The 24,130-nt window shown below is 32.6% G+C and overlaps 3 protein-coding genes across 4 annotated transcripts; 1 reads left to right on the top strand and 2 right to left on the bottom strand.

Moving 5' to 3' along the window:
• Positions 1 to 767: 767 nt before the first annotated feature.
• Positions 768 to 4,776, bottom strand: LOC107896273 (fasciclin-like arabinogalactan protein 17). 2 transcript variants are annotated; one of them, XM_016821393.2, is made up of 3 exons: positions 3,335 to 4,776; positions 1,561 to 1,691; positions 768 to 1,098 (listed from the first exon to the last, which is right to left on the bottom strand). In XM_016821393.2, the coding sequence occupies exons 1-2, from the start codon at positions 4,638 to 4,640 to the stop codon at positions 1,615 to 1,617; spliced, it is 1,383 nt and encodes a 460-aa protein (XP_016676882.1). In that variant the 5' UTR covers positions 4,641 to 4,776; the 3' UTR covers positions 768 to 1,098; positions 1,561 to 1,614. The 2 variants fall into 2 exon arrangements, with proteins under 2 accessions (XP_016676882.1, NP_001313767.1); NM_001326838.1 differs by lacking the exon at positions 768 to 1,098 and having other exon boundaries at positions 1,615 to 1,691; positions 3,335 to 4,640.
• A 12,608-nt stretch (positions 4,777 to 17,384) lies between these two features.
• LOC107896272 (MATH domain and coiled-coil domain-containing protein At3g58270) lies at positions 17,385 to 19,760 on the top strand. Its single transcript, XM_016821392.2, has 5 exons — positions 17,385 to 17,523; positions 17,598 to 17,727; positions 17,822 to 17,979; positions 18,578 to 18,885; positions 18,969 to 19,760. The coding sequence occupies exons 1-5, from the start codon at positions 17,517 to 17,519 to the stop codon at positions 19,638 to 19,640; spliced, it is 1,275 nt and encodes a 424-aa protein (XP_016676881.1). The 5' UTR covers positions 17,385 to 17,516; the 3' UTR covers positions 19,641 to 19,760.
• A 1,864-nt stretch (positions 19,761 to 21,624) lies between these two features.
• Positions 21,625 to 23,195, bottom strand: LOC107896271 (probable transcription factor At1g61730). The gene has a single exon (XM_016821390.2). It carries the CDS (start codon positions 22,909 to 22,911, stop codon positions 21,808 to 21,810), a length of 1,104 nt encoding a protein of 367 aa, XP_016676879.1. The 5' UTR covers positions 22,912 to 23,195; the 3' UTR covers positions 21,625 to 21,807.
• Positions 23,196 to 24,130: the final 935 nt, after the last annotated feature.

The following is a 24,130-nucleotide window of genomic DNA, read 5'->3' as shown; positions in this document are numbered from 1 at the left end:
TTCTACGAGCTCAAGTAATGGAAGAAGGAGAAGAAAGAACCGAGAAAAGAGTATCAGTAACAATTGGGTTTATTGTTAATCTAGTGGTAGACTCAATTAAAGTGATTAAATCAGAAAGCAATAGTCTAATAAGTTTAACCACAGGTCCCTTTATTAAAACAATAAATGTGACACTTTAATTTGTATCACATTATCACCTAAAAACTTATCTAATTTTTTAAAATTTCAAGTAATAATACAATAAAGTATCACGTCATTAAACTTTTATATTTTTGAAGAATGATAAAAAAAAAACACCCAAATAAACCTAACTATTCATAAAGGCAAAAAAAATTATATTATCCTAAAAAAGAAATGAATATTGCAGCAAAAGAAAAGAAAAGTAGAATTTCAGTTTTTGTTGAATGGTGAAGAGAAGAGGAATATATTTATTTTATTATTCCCACACCAAACACACGTAATTTTATTTTTCATCTTATTAAGTGGGATTGCCGACATGGTCGGCTCTTCACTGTCATCTTATACATTTAAAACTCCTTCACTAATAATATTATTTATTTATTTATTTTATTCATATTTATATTTAATTAGTTTTATCTAAAAATAATATATATTTAATGATTTTTTTTTATTTGTGAACATTTTCCCTTAATATTTGTGAACATTTTGTTTATCCTTCACAACAAATACATTTAATTTAAAAACTAACAGATATGTACACATATAATTTCAAATAAACAAACACAAATAATTTTAAAATTTGTAGCGAACACGAACGAACAAGCTTAAAATAAACAAACGAACATAAACAGGAATCAGTTCGTTCAAGCTCGATTCATTTACAACCCTAGCAATCACCTCCCTTCCTCCACCACCACTATCACCAGATTATTACACACATAATTTGACAGAATAGAAAAGAAAAGAAAGAAAAAATCTTGTAGACTTGAGGATCAGCAATCAACCAGGGTGACCTTTTTGCTGCCTTATGAACGATAGAATATAGAACAAAAAAGGGGAAAGAAGAAAAAAAGAAAACTAAAATCCTAATGCAGAGAGCAAAACATCATTCCAGGACTTTATACTATGCTGGTTCACCTGCATTGGATCAGTAATTGAATAAATTAGTAAAAGCATTCACTGTGGCAGTCCTTTTCTTTTTCTTTTTTTTTTTGGAAAATGAGATACTTGACTTGGACAAAAAGTTAAATAAAAGAGAAAAAAAGAAGAAGGAAAAATAATAAATTTTTTGAGGCCAAAAAGGAAAAAGAGAGAAAAAAATCTGCAGGGGCCATAAAAGATGGACCAATTCTGTTGTTGACCTTTAATTTAGAATCATATACTAAAGGCAGAAATGTATTAAATAATGTGACAATTATGCATGTTTCACAAGGGTGTGTAGGCAGCTGGACTGAGCTGTAAGAGTTTTGTCTTTTATTTACTGCAGACTAGAGTAAAAATGGAGCAAATTCTGATGCAGAATGACATGGTGAGTGGATGAAAATGACATGGTGAATGGATGAACACATAGAGCTAAACATGAGGATTCATTTCTTTTACCTTTTTTTGTTGTTTGAAGATTTGTTTATGATATGGGGGAAGTAATTGTTGTGTTCATAGTCGGCAAGAGGTGAAACGTGAATCTTGTCCAATAGCCACAAGCATTCGGCATGCAGCCTCAAGCAACTTCCCTGCCATACATTTTAGGCAAATTAAGTATTAGGCCCCCCAATCCTATTTAAATAAGGAAGATCAACTGAAAGCTACTTATTAACTTGGTGAAAACAACTTCCCATCTTAAGAAATTCTTAAATTAAAACAAATGTGATATTATAAGTATACGAGTTCGGTACTATCGATCATATCTATGTCGGACATATATCTGTATTTGACACTCACCCGAAGTCCAAGTAATAGAATGATAATTTTATAGGAAGGAAACAAATATGTGAGTAGACACATGGTGTGATGGAATTTATTTTCTACAAGGGAAAACAATGGGCAGTCAAGATTCCTCTAAAGTCCAAACAAAAAATTATTGTTGTTAAGCTGGAACTTTCATATTCTTTTATTTTGATAAACCCAACTAATTCCAAAACAACAACAACTTCATACATACATATATTCTGCTACCCACCATTAATCTTCATATAAAATTTTAGCATGTTTTATTTGCCATGACTTGGCTCATCACAACTCTTAATACAACTAGAATCTACCGATGTCGAATACATAATCGTATCCAACACTCGCCCTTGAAGCTGGTAAAATAAATTGCAACTACTCCGAAAACAAAGGATATATATATATTGCATGACACTCAAACCAGCTATGGTAGATGAAACTTTAATTCAAAACAAAGTTCATGCAAACAAAGGTCAGGGAGAAAGGTGGTAAACAGTCAATGTCATTCAGGAAACTATAAATTTCCCTCACAACAACCAGGTTGATGTAAAGCTACAAATCAATATCAAGTCACATTCACATGAAATTGTAATAAAAATAAGAGAATATATATATTATTTCCCACAGAAAGCTGCAGTTCATCTTTCTAAGACAGAATGAACCCACCAAACTTATTATCAAATTCTTGATTAAGTTAAAGAAATGAGTTTCATTGTTTTTCGATGCCTATGCTATTTGTCACAAGTTCAAATCTTGGAGACGGCACTGTTAGAAGGGGCAGCCATGAACCCCAAACATGGATTGCAAAACAGACATGAAGAATACCAAAGAAAAGAAATGAATTTCATTATCAATCTCTTACCAAAAGCTAAAATGTCCTAAACTTTAGGTCCAAGGCACCACCTCAACTTTAGGTGTTTGATAATAAACTATAAGCTTTCCTTTTCTTAGTTCCAGAGTTGATAAATATTTATATTTTTAACCTATATTACATTAATTAATCATATAAAAACATATTTTTTAATTTATAAATAAAAAATTTAATTTTATGTTAGTTAGCTTTATAACATCATTTCAGTTAGAACTACTAAAAACTTGTTAAAATTTATATCTTGAATTAAATCTTTTAATTGAATAATATTTTTCATAAAAAAAGTAGTTTAGCAAATATTAAATAATATAAGTAGACCAAATTGTATACAGGAAATTCTGAGGAAGACAACAAAAGCAAACAAAGGAATAGACAATTCTACCCTCCAAAATGATTCTAACGCACCGACACTTTCCATTTACCCACCAAAAATTCCCCGGCAACAGCGTCGCCGCCGCCACTATTCCTAAACGCCCAAATCAAGGACTTATATGAAAAGAAATCTAATTTTATAAACAATGAATCAACGATCGATGTAAAGTAATAATGAAAATTTACCTCTTCTGGGTTTCACAGTGGCAACTTTGATGGTTTTCTTTTCTTCCTTAGCTTTCTCTTCCAGCGGGAAAAGGACGCCGTCAATACCCTGAACGGAGATCCTTCCGTCGGTATAAATGTCGGGATCGAACAAATACGCAGATCCATCGCTGTGCCCAAATCTAACAGACCCATCAGCTTCTTGAGCCAACACTTTATGCGGCAACCTCAATGTATCGTACGACACTTTCCCAAATCTCCTCACCGCATTGTACATACTTTCCTCCGTCTGGTACTCTGGGATTATATGGTAATATATGATTTGCTCCGGCGCGCCTGGTTCGCTCAACTGGTCCGTCGTTAGCTTCGCCATTGCCTCGTCGTTGGGTGCTAAAACGGTTAAAACATAACCTTCGGAAACCAGACGTCCCATTTCGGTGGCTAACGATGTTAAGTTCACTAAAATGTCCGCCATTTCATTGTACCCTCCGTATTGTATCAGAGTTTGGATGAAATCTTTGACTTGCCTCATTCCGTTGAAATGATGGTGAGGTCCGCCGGGTCCGGGAGCTGGTGCCGGAGCTAGCGATGGGCCTGGAGCCATTGCGTCGTAGATTGGGAGGACGGGTGGAGCTCCGGGCTTGACCGGGGGTGCTGGTTTTTTCAAGCGGTGGGTTCTGGGGTCAACTTCCGGAGCTCCTTCTGGTTTGACGGCGGAGATTGAGCGGAGGCTTCTACGATTGTTGAAATCTTGTTGCACCGATCGAGGGATCAATAGTTGTTCGATGCCGTGGATGACACCATCGGGACGGTCAACAGCGTTGGAGGAAATTACTTTGGCCGAACCAATGAACTTTTCACCTGAGGAATCGTCGCCGGAGAGTTCAACTCGTTCATTTGATAAAGTAAAATGATGGGTTAACGCCGAAGTCGATTTGGGCCATGAATGACGATCGATCCTAGCAGGCACAATGTGGTAAAGCAAGAGAGTTTGGAGGGACTTGAGATTACCAGGTTCAAGCAAAAACCGCTTGAACTCAGGGTCGAGATCCCGCTCAAGAGCTTCATTTTTAGGAGCGAAAATGGTGATATTGTGTTTTCCGACAGTTTCCTCAAGGGTCTGCAACAACAAAGCTTTCTCCACCAACTCGGCAAGCTCAGTGTAATGCGAGTCTAACAAAGCCACCAGGACTGAGTTGGAATTGATCTGACCCGAGCGGACCGTGGCTGATGAGTTCTCTTGCAATGCCAATGAGAATCTAGAACATGAGATTTGAAGAAGAAGAAGAAGAAGAAGAAGAAGAGAGTTGAAGAACATGAAAGCCATTACTGAAGAATAAAAATCTAATATCTAATTGACAAAATGGGGGATATTATAAACCAGGAAGAGAGAAGAATTCTTTTTTCTCTCTCTGGAGAAAGTCTTTGAGTTACCGATTTAAAGAATTGTTGTAATTATATGTTTGCTAAATTAGCCTTATATGCCCTTCTTATTTTATTTGGCTTTTTAGGTTTTTTTTGGTTTTTTTTTTTAATTTAAAAAATATGTCGTTTTTTAATAGATTGTGTGAAAATACGTCAACAATTGATAAAAAAGTTGGACACGCATTTCACCAACAGTCATTTTTTTAACATCGACAATGGCAAAATTTTTTAAGGACTTCAACAATAATTTTATTTTTCTTATAAATAGGAGGTCATTTTTCATTCTTTTCACTCAAATGAAATTTTCTCAATTCTTTCTAAATTCTCAACTCTCTCAATTTTTTAAATTTTGTTCTAAATTTTTCGATATACTTGTTTAAAAATATTGTAGATTTATTTAATTATTTCATATATTATTCATTTCGATTAAGTTTTCACGAATGGCAACCTCTCTGATTCGATATGGAACCATTACATCCAAAATCTATCCCGTAAAAGTCGGGATTTGAGATTATTTTAGTTTGTACAGTCACTGGTGGAAGTCTACATAAAGGTCTCAATCAACAGCAGTTATGCAATCATGGATCGGAGTATAACACGAGAGCTAGTTGACGGTCGTTACACAATCACAAGCTCAAACTTTTCGAATACTCGAAAATGTTGCATTATAAATACATACAAAAGTTTGAGGGCATAATAATAAAGAAAATTTGTGGGGGCTTCTCGCTATAATTGGCGTGATTTTTTTCTTCATTTCCACACAACCGTTAACTTTAACCTTCCTTCTTATCCGGAGGTCGACACTATCATGGACGCGGTAGGATTCTCAAGTGGATAGCGATTGTTGCGGTGCAATAAAGGTGATACTCCTTTTGGGGTGACAACGATTACTGTTATTAAACAAACCATTAATAACTACAACCGTTGTCATGTTAACCTAATTTTAACCTCTACTATGTCGAAACATCTACTTTTTGTCTGATAGCTATCTTATGTTCACCTTGATGTTAGTCTTCGAATAAGAATGAAAGGTTAAAAGATACCAGCTACCTGGAAATAAAGAAAAAAATTAAGTTGATTACACCGGAAATCCTTCTGTTTTTCCATATGATTATGGTCTCAATCTTATGTATGGTATATATAAGGCATCTTTGCGGGTATCTAAAAAGCTTGAACTCGTGACCGTATAATGACCGTCAATTGGCCCTCGGTTATACTCAAACCGGTGACCGCATTACAACCACCGACTAAGACCTCCACTTAGTCTTTGACCCGTAACCATATCAAGCATTATCATACCCACAACCTGACTTCCATAGGATGGGTTTCTGAGGTAATAGTCCTATCCCGGCATGACATATGAAATGTATGTGTTTTGAGGCGCGTTATCACATTCCTTGCCACTCAAATCTACCTATAAACTTTCACGGTTTAAACCCTAAAAGCCTAACCCTAACAAAATAAAAAATCTCTATCCTTAGGAAAGAGAGTGTGAAAGCATCTAGTTGGGTGTGCTTTCATATACTCTATCTAAAATTGACTTATTTTCCTAATTTAAAAAAAAAATCTAAAATGCCAAATAAAATTTTTTACATATAAGGCTAATTTAGCTAATATGTTGTTGGTTTGATAATTATTTTATACTTTTAATTTTTACCGCTGTTCATATTTATTATAACTAATCTTATAATTTATTTATTGTATTTGCAAATTTTTTATCATTATAAATTTAAAGAGGGAAGGGATGACCTTTAACTCGAATCATGGTCAACACAAAAAAAAAAATTATAAGGTAAAAATAGTATATTAATAAATTTATATAAATTGTTTAATTTTATTTTTGAAAAACCCTAAAAATATTTTTCCTCTAAGTCGTTTATTTTTTTCATTAGCAGTATTAATTCTCAGGTTGGTTATTGTCCGCTTTTTTCTCTCTCACCAATCATCATTTTTTTCCTCCTCATTCACTCGTAGTGTTGTCTCTTATTTCAGTTTGCAGATTTATTTTGTAAGTATCTTTGCTCTCTTCATAAGTTATGATGGATAGATGACAGTTTCTGTCGTTGCTAAAACTTCATCGGCTACCAGGAGTTTTTCTTTGAAAATGGGTGGCTCTTTATCAGCTTCTTAACATATTTATGTTTCGAGAATATTTTAAAATAATAAATGATTTCACAAGTCGATTTGGACTCGTGTTGTCTTAAGTTATATATATATTTTTGTTTATCTTCCATTGTTTAATAACTCTTTACTTTTAGACGTTTTTGTCTACTCTTGTAACATGTTTTTAGTCTTATTTATACATATAGTCTTGTTATTACAAGTAATTTTAGAAATGATTTTATCATCATCCTCTTGAGTTTAGATGCTCGATCTCAAATATGTTAAAATTATGATAGCTAATTCAAAGATAGGCAATTATATTTTCAGAATGAATTTAATTTTAAAATAATATGGAAAATATGGAAACAGCGCAACCAATACATCTTTGATGGTATTCCATGTAATGTCATTAACACTATTTCATGCTGCGTGAGCCGGGCGAAAGCGGTCAAGAAGAGTGGGAATGATCGTGCCTCCCATGGTCAGTACAGGAGGAGGACGGTATGTTGGGAAGCGCCGGAGATAGACCAAGTGAAACTTAATACAGTCGATGCTTGGAAATCTCATAACTAATTGGCCTCGGTTGGGGGGTTGGTACGAGACAACTGCGGGCAGTGGTTATGGGGCTATACTCGAAGCTTGGGGAGGTGCTCTGTGCTGGAAGTAGAGTGATGGTCGATACTGGATGGTTTGCAGCTGTTGTGGGTAGATTGGGGTCTTCCCATGTTGGTTTGCATGAGATTGCAAATGAAGACCCGATTGACTTTAGATGGCTCGATAGGCCACCAGAGACTTCAGAACAGATTATTCAGATGTATAGATTAGGGTCTTCTTCCCATGTTGCATAATTTATTTTATTTGTTTGAAATGTGGCAACAATCTATTGGGACGCATGATTTTACTCTATCTATGCAATATCGGCAATAAATTATTTATGAACTTTTTGTATTTTTTTAATTTTGATTTTGATTTATATTTTATATAATTTTTGAATTATTTGTTGATATAACATATAAAAAAATAGTGTTATGTTAGCATAATATACACATGAATTGACATATATGTTATCATGCTAATAATGTTAAAAATTGATATTTTAGTTAATATTTCTATTAAAAAAATAATTTGACTTTTTCTTTAAAAGATTAAAGACTAAATTTAACTAAAAAAAGAATAAGGGTCAAATTGACAGATAACGTAAATATATTGAAGGCCAAATTTATCATTATGACAAAAATAAATTAAGAAAGAAAAGTTTTGCCAATATTAGAATAAAAAATTCCCATAATTAATATAGATTTATTTTGAACATGTGTCATCTAGGTACCAAAGGAGAGCCCTAATAACGTCTTGATAATTGTAATTTTATTTATTTCACTTATTAAGCTATTATCCTTAAATTTAAGTGATATCAAACATGAGAAATTATTTTATGGTCCCTTACCATCACATTATTCATGGTCTATTTCTAATTATTTGATGACATTTTAATAATTTTATTCATGTCATTGACACATAATTTTGATAATTTTTTTACCTTGAACCCTAAACCTTGAAACTTGAACTTTAAATTCCAAACCTCGAATATAAACTCAAATCTTAACACTAAACCTTAAATCTTAAACTCAAATCAAATTTAAGTTTAAGATTTGGATTTAGGATTTGAGATCTAGGATTTAAGATTTAAAGTTTATAATTCAGAATTTAGGGTTCGAGATGCAGGTTAAAAAAAATAAAATTATGTGTCAATGACATAAAAAAATTGTTAAAATTTCATTGAGTAATTAAAAATATACCATGAATAATATGGTAGAAAAAGTGTCTAAAATAATTTTTCCCAAACACAATCATGACAGCAATTATTTTATGTGGAAAGAAAGTTAATATTTGTAAACTAACTTTTATTTAAAAAATTTATAAAATCAATCTATTCTTATTAAATAATAATTTCCTTAAAAATTAAAAATTCTTTCTTTAAAGAAAACTAACCAATTTAAGAGTGAAAATTTTAGACGTAATAAACACAAAAATGAAAATGAAAAAATTGGGGGTTGATATGAGCAGCTGATGCTGTAGTTTTGCTTTCTCTATCGGCGGGTTTGGTGAATGTTTTCTATGGGTTTTGTTTACTACCGAAACTGGTTATTGTGAGTGAAGTGATTAATAAAAGTGAAAAATGTAACCACAAAAAGGGAAAAAGTGGAGGGTGGAAGGTTAAAATAGCGTCGGTTGCGGGTAAAGCTGACAGCGATAACACGTGGTACTAAGGAAGGAACCAAAAGGTTACCGGTTCCTTACGGCTTTCTTTGCTCTTTTCCCTTTATTTTCTGTTGAGAGAAGAGAGAGCTGTGTCTAGTTCAAGCCTTCCTATTTACAAATGACATTTGCATAGTTGGAGTGAAGGTTGGAGGGTCCATTTCTGGAACACATTCAATAACGTATATCATACAAATGTGGTCGATTATTTATATTCTAGTCCTTGTCTTCTTTCTATTTTTTTTTTCCATTTTAAAAACTTTTTATTAAAATCCGATTGAATTTTAGCTTGATTGGTATGAGCATTGTTTCCATTCTAAACATAGTGTCAAAAAGAATAGATTTGATTAAAACCTATAATGAGATTGATAATTTTTTTTATTTAAAAAGCAGCTAATAAAATATTTATTTTTATCTATAATATTTCTTCAATCCTTTATTTAATCGTTAATTTAGAAGAAAAACATGTTCAAACTCACGCTTTTTTTATTGCTATAATAGCAATGGTACAATAAATCAAAAACTTCACATCTTCCTTTCAAAGCATTGAGTGAAGATTATCCACTGATGGGTTAAAGGCATGTGATCGATGTGTTGGTTTTATTGTTTAATCTAAAGGTTGTGTTCATATTAATCTTATTAGGTTTGGATTCTGATCTCACCATGCATTGCTTTCTAGTAGTCCAACAAATGCTTGCCACCAACCCTAGAACATTCAGTTAAACAACTTGGGTATACTGTTCCACCACTCAAGACACCAACCAAATCGTATATGCAAAGAGTTATAGCTGAATTTTGAAGCTCTTTAGATAGGTAGGGCAAAGGGGCATAAGAACAGGGTGTGTTATGTTCTGTTGATAAACATTTTAAGTTTAGGAATTGTGTTGAGATTCCATAGGCCAGTATGATTTCTGGCCTGGTCCCAATGACCCAATCTCAACTTCGCTGCATATCATTTACTTAGCAACCAGTAGTCATATCTAAACTATATATGTCCCATCATCTTTGGTAAAGTGCCAAAATGAGAGAGTCCTCAGTACCTATATGGATTAAGCCGATGGCTTCTGCAACTTATGGGGTAAAAAATTAATTGAAAACATTCAATATAATCTATCTATTTAATTGTTAGATTTTTTTATATATAGAAAGAATAGAACTGAATTATAATAAAAAGGTAATATATTCTAAAATGGTTATTCAAGAGAGACCTAAGAAGTTTTTCTACACAATTTTTGTTAGGTTCGTTCTTGATATCTTTGGAGTTTTAGGTGAAATAATAAATTGGATCTTTTTTAAAAATACATAAAATAAAAAACATATACTAGTAATAAAATTAAAAAAATTGGGGCCACTTTTTTTTTTTCCTATCTGCTAAAGATTTTATTTTTCATGTTAAAAGTTGAAAAAAAAAAATTTGAACCCCTTCCAACTCTTGTCCCTAGATGACTGTACTTCCAAACTACCTGAGGGCCAGGCCTGATTTTTGTTAACAATTTGCCACCAAATATCTAATGGAGATAATTAAAGGATGTTTTCCAAGTAAAGCATTAGACGTTTGTATACCAAAAAAAAAAAATGAAATTAGCTGGCATAATTTCGACTTTGTCAAATTCTCTAACATAGGGAGACAAGTTACATTGCAAACAAGTTGAATAGTTTTTGGCTTTCCAATCTTCATATTCGAGCCAATATTTTATGGTTTAATTCTTGCTTTAAATTAGATTAAAATGGAACATGGAATCAACATAAACATGATTGTTTCGAAACCCCTAAAGGACATTTATACTTTGTTAATGGTCGATCGGCTCCTTCAAGAGAAGTTTTTGAAGCGTCGTCCTTCGAGCACCCGATTGGACCCCTAACAAAAGAAGATATTGTCCTCATATTGAGGTTTTGTCCTTAACTTCTGCGAGAGCTGTGTATGGTTCAAGAAGGGTGTGCCTTAGTTGATGGAAGCAGGTACTTGCAACACTTGAGAAAGATGTCAGTATAGGGCGTGTGAATAATGATGAGGTGGGCACAAGACGACCTAAACTACCAACACTAACTTGTGGCTTATATGGTCCTTACCTGCAACCATGATACCACTTGAGCTACATAGCCCAACCGATACGCGCCTTCCATGAAGTATACACGACTCTCCGTAGAGGTTGGAGATAAAACCTCAACACGAGGACAATACCTTTGGTTGTTGGAGACTCGGTCAATTGCCAGAAGGACAACACTTCAAAGACTTCTCCCGAAGGAGCCAATACTCAAATTTTTAGAGGTGAGGAGAAAAAGATTATATGTGTATGTCAAAAGAACAAAAAATTTGTTACTTGTTTTTATATAGATTTGGACACTTTTTTAATGCATGACATATTTATGTTATAATTTTTTTATATGCTATCATAGCGACTTAATTTAGAGAATAATTTATGTGTTCATGTTATGTTGTGTTTAAATTTATCTCATATTTTTTAACAATGATTCAATTTAAAGAAAAATATATTCAAATTATGTTTGTATTTTTCATGTATTTAAAATATTCTGATATTTTTATAAAATTTTACATGTTAATAATTCATTAAATGTAAATACAACACATTTTTGTATTTGTACTTTTTTCATGGTATGTCATGTTTTAATTATTTCACATTGTCTTATATAATTTTTAATTCATCTTATATTTTGCATAATTTATTATAATAATTTTAATTTAATTCTAAATTTTTTTCCCCTTAGTTTTCATGAAATTGAAGCTTCCAAAATTCAAATTCTGACTTTTCATTGAATGAGTGATAATTTTAATAGTAGATCATGAAATAAAAGTAATGCACGCCTAAGAGAGGGAAAAAAAAGTTAGTGAATGCTTTGGCTAGGGGTTAAATTATTATTTAGTTCAGAATTTGGTAATTTTTTTATACTGGGTTTGAGTTTTTTATTTAAGTCCTGAATTTGATAATTATTCTTATATTGGGGTTTGAACTTGACAACTTTTTTCATATTGTGGTTTGAATTTTTTTTAGTCCAAGTTAGGCCCTAAACTTGGCAATTATTTTCATACTGGGGTCTGAACTTTAGGGTTTTTAAGGACTAACTTGAATAAAAAAAGTTCAGGTTCTAATGTGAGAACAATTGCCAAGCTCAAGGCCAAACTTGGACCAAAAAAAATTTCAGGCCCCAATGTGGAAACAATTGTCAAGTTTAAGCCCTAACTTGGACAAATAAAGGATTTAATGTGGGAACAATTGTCAAGTTCATGACCTAATTTGGACAAAAAAAAAGTTCAGGCCTCAACGTGAAAAGAATTACCAAGTACCAGCCCCTGAATGTAATTTAACCCTTCGGCTAATTATGCCTATACCTGATCACGGACTAAGCCACTCGCCCAGGCTCGAAGGCCCGCCCGAAAGTTGGAGAGTTTGGGCAAAAATATAGACTCAAAAAAATAGGCTTAGAAAAAAAATGAGACTCATTTTCTAAACGGGTTAGACTTCGAGTTCGATTTTTTTGGCCAAAACATGGGCTGGATTTGCCTAATTTTTTTCACTATTGTTTTGCTGCTATTTTGTTGTTGTTTGTTACAATTTTGATGTTATTTTGCTGCCATTTTGCTATTATATTGTTACTATTTTATTATTTTTTGGATATTATATAACTCTTATTTTATTATTAATTTTGTTATTATTTTAAAGGCAATTTGCTTGCTAAGTTTCAACTATCTTAGTGTTATTTAAGTATAAATATTTTTTTAATGTATTTTCAAATTATTAGCAAACATTTATTCTAATATTTTTAGTGTACTTGATGTATTATACATTTTTTATTTGTTTATAAAAATAATATTAAAAAATTAATACAGTCGGATGGAGCTCGTGTTTAGTATTTTTTTTATCTAGTTCGGACTTAAACAAAATTTAAGGCCCATTTTTTAGGTCAAATTGAGTTAAAACTTAAAAAACAGGCCTAAAATTTTGTATTGGCCCTAGACTGACCCATGATCAAGTCTAATTATACCCCACTTGAGCTCCATTGTTTTTTGCAACTGTCGGATGAAGTCCCGCATGGTGATATGAGCAGTCCTAGCTAACCAAAACAGGCGACTATGTCGTTAAAGCTATGTTGTCACTTTTTTTTTTTAAATGTATCAATTTATTTAGTTGTTAAGTTTAAAAATTTAAAATAAAAAAATCCGTTTATTAGGATTATTTGATAAATCATTGAAAATTTTAAAATATTTGATAATAATAATAAATTTTTACTTCCTTCAAGGTTTCGTCTAATTTATTCAGTGCTTCCATTGCTTCTTCTTGAGAATAAACAATGTTGGAGCTCGAAAGCTAGTGAAGAATGTGTTCATATCTTCTTCAGTAGGCTCCTCAAGTTCAATGGCCTGAAATGGCGGCAAAGAAAGCAATAATATAGATACATAAATGCATTAATATCAACAACTAATTTAGCTGACTTACCACAATCTGGGAAGAAGGCTGAGTTGGTGAAAGAGTTGTGATTCCTATTGGTTCGGTTTCTTTAGTTTCCTGGTTGTGTATGACTGCCTTAACACAATCAGCTTCCTCCGTCTTAAGTTTATCTGAATCGGTTTTGAGTATCAATTCATGTGAAATCAAAGCTCTAGTCCTATCAGTGGGCATGCATCATTGACAAGATAGCCTCTTTCAGGGTCATCTAATTCAATAAGAGGTAAGAATGAACGAAAGCCCCAAGCAACATTCATATCGAACTCACGCGTACCCACTGCTAAAAGAAAGAGAGTGTATCGTCAACAACCATTCAAGTAAACAAGCTAATGACACATTCTAAGAAGAAAGAATGGCATGGAGAACATATTTGGCTTCAAACAAGCTGAGCTAATCGATGGGAGGTCAGATTTCATAGAGTTCAATCCTATTTCTGAACCTATGACCAATATGAAAAAGTTTCCTTTGTGGTAATGGCTCTATTTCATGCCTCGTTCAATTTTATGTTGACATTCTAGTATATATTTTCTATTTCTATGTACGCATAGGTAAAGCTCAAACATTCACCATTGAGCCACGGCCCCAAGTGTACATACAAAATAAATGCCAATATCACCAAAAAGAATTGAATTACACAATTGGTTCACACACTGACCTTTAACAACTAGCATTAGCTTAACCCCAACATAACTAACCATTCCACTATTCCCATAATATGGTCAAATTTGTATGAAGATAAATAAAACAAATTCAGCAAGGGGGAAAAAGCAATAACCATGTGTCCACATAAGTGTACCCCATTGTTTAGAATCAAATAACTATACCCCCATTAAATAAAGTAAAAAAGTGATAGCTGCAACAACATAACGTTTAGTAATGGAAGTTGTACGATTAAATTGGTCAATGATAGTTACTTCGAATTGACAAATGATCTACATTGTTTCCTTTGGGAAAGATAATAATTCGCCTACCATCAACCAGTTCAAACAATTAAAACATAAGCAACAAGAAAAGAATATCAAAGTTACCATTTGTTGCCATCAACCACAAAATTTTCAGAGTAGATCTTGGATGCTAGAAAAATTCTCAATCCTCCCTTGCTATCCACTGCACTCAAAATTTTAAATATTAAAAAGATTTAAAAAAAAAACAGGGTTTTGGAGTATTTAGGGGAAGGATTATAAGAAGTATTTGTGGTAGCAATAGATGCTTACTGCTCAACCTCAACGTCCATTGTTGGAAAATTCAGGGTTTCCTAGCAAGTGTTGCCAATTTGATTAAAATATGATAAACAATTAACCCAAATTTATTTATTTGAAGTCCGTCATATTATTATTTTTAATTTAACATTTAATTGTTATAAATAATAAATTATTGTAAATATCCATATAATAGGAGATAAATTATTTCTTTCTATCTAAGATAATATATATATATTTACATTATTTTTAATTTAATATTTATAAATATTTATAAATAATAAATTATTGTGGATATTCATATAATAGGAGATAAATTACTTCTTTTTATCTAAGATAAATCATTTATTTATCTTTATGTATTAATTTATCTCCTTTATTTATCTTTAATTTTGTAAAGTTTATCATTGTTTTTTTACCCCAACACATAGGTGAGTCAAGTGAATGAAAACACATAAAGTAGAATTATATTCTCTATTATGGCCTTTTATAGCATTCTTTTTTTTCTTTATATTTCTAGCTAAATTTCTTTTATTTTATAACACTGATGTTGGGATTTGTTTAAAAACGAAGATTTGAATTCCACAATAGAGAAAGGATTTTATGAAATAGGGATATTATCCATTTTCAATAGTTTAATGTCACGTTAATAATTATTGGTCTAGCAACTAAACTGATCAAACCAATTGAATCGAGAACAAAAAGTTTGACTGATTGAATTATTGGTTCGACTATTAAAATCTATATGCGACTCTCTAAGGTTATACCATATTATCACCTAAAATTATATATATATATATTAATTTTCAAGTAATGATGTGACATAATCTCAAAATTGAACCTAATAACCAAGTTTAAGGGCCAAAAAACTTATATTGTCCCAAACAATAACAAAAGATGTTCCAACACCAACGCTATAAAATACCAACACTATAAATATTTTTCAATAGAAACTTATTGGTATCAAGAATTGGCTCGGAAAACAACTTGTTAGTTGAGAGAATTTTTTTTTCTTTTTTGGGGTTCACACTTTTATAAAAGTTGAAAACTTTGATTAGTAAGTTTGATAATCAAATTGATAGAATTTGTAAACGTAAAGGGTTAAATTTATTGAATTATTTATAATTAAGATCAAATCGCTAGAATATGTAAGTATTGAGGATTAAATGTGTTATTATACCGTTACCAATTTAATGGTGGCTGATCAAAACAGGAACAAATTCAAATGTCAGTGTTTAAATTAAAAATTTTTAAAGTTTAGTGACCAAAATAGGAACACGTGCATAGTTGTGTGACCATTTGTATGGTTTACCCAAAAATCAAATGAATTTCAAGTAAAAATCCTTTTGGGTTTTGAGATCCTTTTGGGCTTGATATTAAGGCTAAGACCCAATTTAATTGTTTTTCAAAACCCAATCTTATTTTCTTTAAATTTGCTACTCAAAACCTAAATTCATTTGGAATTTTGTTTTGAAAATTTTGTTGTCAAATCTGTTTTTAAAAAAGTCCTAATTGATTTGCTTTAGAAACTCAAATAGATTTTTTAGAAGCAAATTAATTTTTAAAAAATCCAAATAAAATTTAAAATTAGCCCAAATTAAGAGTCTAAATTTGTTTTAAGCCTAATAGGTTTTGAGTCAATTTGAATTGTTTTTAATTTTCCAATGTCTTTTAAAAATGTCCTATCTAATTTTAATTTAACAAGGTCCAATTTTAAATTTATAAAAATTATAAAAAAAATCATAAAAATTTAAATTGGACTGGATCAATTGGTTGGACTGATTAGACCGAAATCGGAAGGGTATCAATCTGGAGAAAGCTATTAGATCGGTTGATCTGAAAACCAGATGGTTGATCAAATTTTTTATTATATGTTTTTATATTTAATGTTTTATTTAATTAAACTAGATGAACTAGTCGAACTATAAAATCAAGGGCTTGACAGATTCGACTAGCTGTTCAATTGTTGAAACCTTGGTCAAAATATTTCATTATGACACATGATAATAGTTGGATAATAAAATTTTGGTTTGATAAAAACTATTAAAAATAAAATAAAAATCGATTCAATCGTCTAGTTCCTAGATCAACCAATCTAATGATTTTTCTCTTATTGGTAAACTTGCGATTTTGGGCTAATTGGTCTAATTCAAGTTTTTATGATTGTTTTATAATTTTTATAAGTTTATATAATTTTAATAATTTTTTAAAGAATTCTAATATATATTTTGTTTTAAATAGGTTTCATTAATTTTTTATATTTTTATAATATTTATAAGTTTATATAAATTTTAATATCTTTTTATAATTTTTTATTTTTTTATGATTTTTAAGGGAAAATATTAGTTTAAACTAAAAGTTGTCACGAGTCACTATTTAATTGGTCTATCAATTTATTTTAACAATCAACGCAGTCAACATTGATTATTTAATTAATTTTTTGTTTGCATTTTTTTAAGGGTTTTTTTATATATAAGGAAAAAAAATCAACATTGATAATTTTGGTGATAGAATTGCAATTCATTTTTTATTTTTTAAGTAAATATAAAATTATTTACTTAACTTTCTATTAATTTTTATAAATAGTAAAAGAAAAAAAATAAACGATAGCTTAAAGGCTAAGTAGTTTAAGTCAACTAGACTTTTGACAAAAGAAAAGGACTTATCAATATTTAATCAAACTTGGAACTCTAAGGAACCCTGAATCTTCTTCCCCTCCAGGTTTCTGCACTGCAGGTAGCACCACATTCTCTCGTCATGGCAGGTATATAGCTTCTACTTATAATCCTTTCTTCTATTATTATGTATGTTTTGTAATGTTTAAGATTTTGAGTGCAGTGGATAGTAAGTTTCAATCTATGGATATTGATGTAAAAATAAAGAAGTTCACATGGAGGATTCAGAATTTCTCCAGTCTTGAAGTTAAAAAGCTCTACTCTGAAGTTTTTACTGTTGATGGCTACAAATGGTAACTTTGATCTTCTTCTACTTGTTGTTGCTTTATGTTTTTATTTCCATTTTTTTATCTCCCCATGACTCTGATTTACAAACTTATTTGGCAGGCGAATTCTTATCTTCCCCAAGGGGAACCATGTGGATCATTTGTCAATTTATTTAGATGTTGCAGATTCAGCTACTTTGCCTTACGGATGGAGTAAATATGCCCAAGTCGGATTCGGAGTCATCGATCAATTTGATCGTGAAACTTCCAGTACAAGAGGTATATTGTTATTTTTTGCAGCAATCACAATTTTGTCGTACAAACAAGGGATCTTATTTAATGGGTTTAAAGAACCTATATAAGATAGCCATAATATAGGAATAAGGGAAGGGTCACTGATATGCTGAATGCTAGATTTTAAGAGTGACTGCGTGATCCAATTGTGTAATTCGACTCTTTTTGTTATTTACTCGGTTACGTGTCATTTGTCAAAGCTTTAGGAAAACAATGGCTATTTCTTCCTCTTGTTCTGTTTTGCATTTATTTTGTATGTTCAGCTGGGGCTCTGTCTCATTGGGGAATGCTTGAGCTTTCCACGTACAAGCATACATAGAAATAGAAATGACAGACTAGAACCAAATGACAATATAAAATGTAATGAAGCATGGAAGAGCCATTACGAAGAAGTTTCGGGGTTTATACAGGAAGCTTTGAATTCATATTACCTAAAAGCTCAGCTTGTTTGAGGCGTTGGTATGGTCAAAACTGTTGAAGTCCAGATGCCAACTATGTTATCTATGACATCCTTTCTTCGTAGAGTCTGTCAGCTTCTGTACTGAACTGGTTGTTGATGATAAGGCACTGTTGTTTTTGGCAGTCACTCAGCATTGTTTCAACGCGAGGGAGGCTGATTGGGGCTTCACTACATTCTTATGTCTTACTGAATTACACAACCCTAAAAGAGGCTATCTCCTTAATGATGAATGCTTGGTTGAAGTATACGTTTGTACTGATAAGACTCTAGATTTTATTTCCCGTGAATTTATAGTCGAAACTGATTGGGATGAACTTAAGGCCAAGGAAGCTGATTGTGTTAAGGCAGTCATGGACAACCAGAAAACTCCTACAACCAAACCAGTAGAAATCACACTTCCTTCACCAACTCAGTCTTCTAGCCAGACTGTGGTACGTTAGCTAAATCAGTTAATATTAATGCATATATATATATATTTATATCTTATTATTGCTTTTCTTTTCCACCATTTCAGGCCACTGAACCTGAAGAGCCTGCTGAGGAAGATATGAACACATTCTTCACTAGCTTAGAGTCCGAGCTTTCAAGCTCTAGAATGCTTTATTCTAAAGAAGAAGCAAAGGAAGCACTGGCTAAAATAAAAGAAGCCTTGAATACAACCCCCGTTAATCTTAACGATTCAGGGAAGTTTTCTCCACTTAAGCAGGCCATCATGATCCTAGCTAGGTTTGATGGTTCCTCCACCACCCTTACAATTGAGCAAAAGAATGAGTTGTTGGACTTGGAGGAAAGATTGAAAGAACTAGCTAACCGAGCAGCGAAAGCTGTGCAGGACAAGGATCAACTTACCGCCAAGGAATCTATCAAGCAGACGATGACTTGTAATTTGGAGAGTAGCCTAATCAGATATAAGGAGGTCGAAACAGAGGTGAAACAGGTGGATCAAATACTTGCTGCCCTCCGTGAGGAAGTTGAGGAAGCACAAAAGAGAAAGGAGAAGATGTTGGCTGAACGAAAGGGGATATACAGAAGTTGCAAGGAAATGAAAATGGAGTTGGATGCATTGGGAAAAGAATTGGCAGAGTGTGAGGCTACTGCCAAGGTTGGTGAGGAAGAAGAGAAGAGTGTTGAGGCTGAATGGGGAAGAATCAAAGATTTCATCTCTTCCATTGAAGCTAAGATTTAAGTATTGGTGTTTTGAACTAGACTTTATATTATACAAATTTTATATAAATTATATGTAGTAGGTATATATGGTATTCTTGTTATTGTCATGCTTAAATTATTTATTCGGTTTTTCTTTTAACATTAATCTTATTATAGATTTTTATAATATAAGTTTTTTTTTTAATATATAATGTATGGAACTATCTATTGCTTATCCTAAACTTTAAATAGGTGAATAATGCATTTCAGCGCATTTAAAACTCACATCCTCCTACACTAACAAGAATGTCGATAATAATCAAGTTAAGATTCAATCACTACCAATTCACTACGATATATAGTAATGTATGCATAATTTAATGTTTATACTTGGGTCAATTGCACCAAATGTCCCTAATTTATTGTTTAAATTTTAAATTGGCCCCTAACTTTAAAATATTTTTAGTGAATTTCAAAATATTTATATATATCAATTAAGTCCTTTAGTTTGGCTATCAATTTAGGTATTAAATGTTTATTCAAGTTTGATGTAAAATATATTTAAAATATATAGATTAAATTGTAAATATGTATGTACTTATTGCATAAATAGTTATTTTTTAATACCGCCAAATCTAAGCCATAGTGTAACTATATGCACCACAACTTATATTTGCCAAGAATTGTAGTAAAATTTGAGAGTAGTTGGAATGGGATTAGGGTTTGTAGAATGAGGGAAAATAATGAGTTTTAGAGAATTTTGAGATAATTTTTTTTAGTTAGTCATTGTCGTTTAATTTAATCAATTTTAATTTTTATATTTTTTTAATTTTAAAACTTTAATATGAATTTAAACAACATTTATTATTTTATGAGTCATATATCCAAATAGTAACTTGACATGTCAATAGAGGTGAACATTTAATTGAATCAAATCGAATAAAAATATTTTGAGTTAACGAATTTTATTTTATTATCAGTGATGAGATTTGAATTGAGTTAAAGATAATTATGGGAAAAAGAAAAAAAGAAGCTTTTTAAAAAAAATTCAGATTCCTAGACACCTGCAGTCAGAAAAAGTAGGAACGGGATTTGGGGTGCAATGACGAATAAGGAAATGGGACATGGAAGAATAGGGAACGTAGGTTGGACATTTTTTATTAAAAAAAGAAAACGTTATAGTTGGATTAGATAGATTGGAAGTGTAAGAGAAACCTTTGAGTGGATACAGATAAATTTATTTATTTATTTATTTCTTGTTTTGTTGGAATTTAGAAAGAGGGAGAGCTGGTTTTTTCATAAATGAGGTGAGGGTGTTGTAGTTTCCATGGCGGCGATGCAGGGGCTTTATGTACCTACCTAAGCCTAAATCTAAATCTTCACTTTAATTACGTTTGCATGGTCATGATCCCACTATTACAACAATTAATTGGTACACAACTTGTAGCCATTGGTGTTTCTGCTAAGGCTGTTGTACTGGCTCATTTTGGAGCAGTAGTGATTTGGAGAGCCAACTGAAGGTTAATGATGAAAGCAAATAACTGCTGGTCGGCAAGCACACAGTAACCAATTGAAAAGCAAAAAAGCAGTACCTTGTGCCAAGAATTTCGGTTGGTGCAACAATGGCCTCAATCGATTCAATCCAGCTATGGAAGCAAGCCTTGAAGGAAGAATCACCCATTATTTTTGGATTTTTGAGGCAAACGATGAAGCAATTAGCAGCATGTGCAATGACAATTCAAAACAATTTGAATGGAAACAATGGGTGAACAATGAGATGGTAAAGCGGCATTAAATTAAGCCAAATAGCAGCAGATGTTTGAACATGTTCAGTACCTGATTTGTACAACAAGGTGTAGCAATTTTGGAACCAAAAAAAGATTGATTTACAAGTGAGGAATTTTTGGAAAATGGCAGAAAAATAGCAATACCTTGGAGGTGAAGCAATTTAAAAAGTAAATTAGGAGAGATGGCAGCAGCAGTTTAAGAAGTAAAGTAAGCACCGAATCAGGGTCAATAGAGGGTTGCAGCAGACCAACAAACAAAATATATTACCATAACATAAAACAAAAGGATTAAGCACTTCCAAATATGCTGAACAGCATAAGTTAATCTCTGTGCAAGACAAAAATACCATCCTAAAGTTACCAAAGGCATCTTACTTACCTAATAATCACAAAAGTTAAAAAATTTTATTGCTTGCCAATCTATTCGTCTTCGGACTTGTAATATTTCAGCGCCAACTTAGCTTGCTCAGTCACAAATTCAGTTCGCTCAACAAACAAGTCCAACTGCGCCATTTGCAATTTCCTCCATTTTGCCTCCAAAGCAGCCTTCTTTTCACCATCAACCATATCCAACCCGACCTTTACAACTCCTACTTCCGTGTCAGAGACACTAAATTTCATATCAAGCAAACTACTGGAACTCTTAGACACCACATTATCGACCTCTATTGGCACCGCATTGTCTGTTTTCTTATCGGATGAAGAAGGCAACTCAGCTTTCAATGCTGCCACTGCCTTGTTATTCCCCTTGGCTTTCCCGTTCGACTTGGCAGTTGAAGACTCAACTTTTCCACTAACTCCCCAAATCTTTTTCGACAACTCAAAAGCTTTTTGTTCATGGGCTTTAGAGAAAGTTGGATCCTCACCCTTCTTATTTTTACCAACATTGTTTTTGAATTTTTTCTTTAGTCTTCTAACCTTATCCATCAATTGTACTTTGCTAACATTAGTATGAATCGATTTCTTAACGAAGTCATAAAACCCATTCATATCAGCATGAGGGTCAGCCCCTGTTTTAGCAGAATAATCCAACATACCTTTCAACAAAGCAATCTCATCATCTTCACTGAACAACCGCTGGAACAGCAGCTTCTTTGCATCTTCACCAGTCCTATTCACCTCCTCCACAACAGGTGCAGTAGCCATCCCTTCTCCCCCAACCTTCTTCTTGGGTCGTTTCCCTTCTTTGGCATCCAACCCAGACTCCCCAGGCCGTTTAGATGAAGAAGCCAAGGGCTTATTCGATCCGGGTTTCGTCGCAATAGCAACCGGTAGAGCGGTGTCGGATTCAGATTCGGAATCAGAACCGGATTCATCAGATTCATCATTAGCTGTTTCAAGCTTTCTGGGTGGTGGGGTATTGTGGATCAATGGAGTAGACTTGGTTTTGGAGTCTTCCTCACCTTCTTCCTCAGTTGAAGACCCTTCTTCTTCTACTTCCTCAGAAGAAGTCACCTCTTCATCTTCTTCAGATGAAAAAGCGGGTGCTGGGACTTCAACAGGGTTTGAACGCTTTGGTGCCATTAAGAGAGAGAGAGAGAGTGGGAGGGGATGCTACTTGTTTGTTTGTTTGATGGTTTTATAGGGAAAGAAGGGGGGGGTGAAGGACTGATTTCAGAAGGTTTTCTTTTCAAATGGGCTGTAAAATTGATAGAAACGAAGAGTCAAAGTTTTAATGTGGGAAATAAACAGTTTTCCCCCCTAACCAAGCGTCGGAAATCTAATTCTAGCTCCATCAAATCATAATTTCAAATCCAAAGTAACTTTTTTAAATTAATCATTTTTTAAACCGAAAATTTTAAATTATTTTTAACTTTTACTTTTATAATTTTTTTTTGGGAAAAAATGATATCTTAAAAGTGAAAAATTCAAAAAATTACACTAGTGACTTAAAGTAAGAACATAATATGCCTTAATTAAACTTTTAACTGATTGCGGGGGGTTTTTCAAACCAATGAATTTTTGTAGAATTAGTCGTCATATACTTGGCCATATGATCAGCTACTATAGTTTGCGACATCAGAATATGACGAACAAGGACTTTCTAATTTCGACTCAATAAATGATGGATAAGGTACATTTCAGTCAAATGACTATCTGCAACTCCGCCAGCTAAAATCAATTCAACTAAGAGAGCATTATCACATTCCACTTCCAATTGTTGATAACTTTTCCTCCATGATATAAGTAGGCCTTCAAGTAAAGCTTTTGCCTCAATCTTAAAAATTGAATCCTTTCCTAACTTCATCGAAAAACCACCTAACCACTTGCTGTCGACACTTCTAAACACTCCCCCAATGCTTGCAAATGAGCTATTTCTCGATACAGCTCCATCCTTATTAAGTTTAATCCATCCTCTAGTCAAACATGCCCACTGATTGGTTGTCACCTTGAACTATCATGCAATCGTGCTCTGTTCAACCACTTATAATTTCTTGCCCAACTTATGCCTGTATCCACAATTTCCTGACCACAACTATGGCCTGTCGAAAATAAATACGTGTTCTTATTTTCCCATAATAGCCAAAAAATTATTGGGAAGAACATTTTCCATTCAATATCATGATAATTATAAATACCTATATCTTGCAAATTCCACAGCAACCAGTCTTGAAGCGAAAAGGAGAAAAATTGTACTTGATTATTTTTCGGCACAATCGACAATCACACCGCTTTAGCGAAACTACAATCACGTAAAGCATGGATACCTGATTCATCAACATGGCTACACCTCCCACAACTT

Source organism: Gossypium hirsutum, chromosome A10 (assembly GCF_007990345.1).
Source record: "Gossypium hirsutum isolate 1008001.06 chromosome A10, Gossypium_hirsutum_v2.1, whole genome shotgun sequence".
Classification (NCBI taxonomy): Eukaryota; Viridiplantae; Streptophyta; class Magnoliopsida; order Malvales; family Malvaceae; genus Gossypium; species Gossypium hirsutum.
This window is presented reverse-complemented; position numbering and strand designations above follow the sequence as displayed.

Coding starts and splice junctions, on each gene's coding strand:
- LOC107896273 (XM_016821393.2), bottom strand. CDS start 4,640: ATGGCTTTCATGTTCTTCAACTCTCTTCTTCTTCTTCTTCTTCTTCTT. Junction 1,692..3,334: donor CACTGTGAAACCCAGAAGAG/GTAAATTTTCAT, acceptor AATGTATGGCAG/GGAAGTTGCTTGAGGCTGCA.
- LOC107896272 (XM_016821392.2), top strand. Junction 17,980..18,577: donor TGAAACTTCCAGTACAAGAG/GTATATTGTTAT, acceptor TGTTTTTGGCAG/TCACTCAGCATTGTTTCAAC. Junction 18,886..18,968: donor AGTCTTCTAGCCAGACTGTG/GTACGTTAGCTA, acceptor CCACCATTTCAG/GCCACTGAACCTGAAGAGCC.
- LOC107896271 (XM_016821390.2), bottom strand. CDS start 22,911: ATGGCACCAAAGCGTTCAAACCCTGTTGAAGTCCCAGCACCCGCTTTT.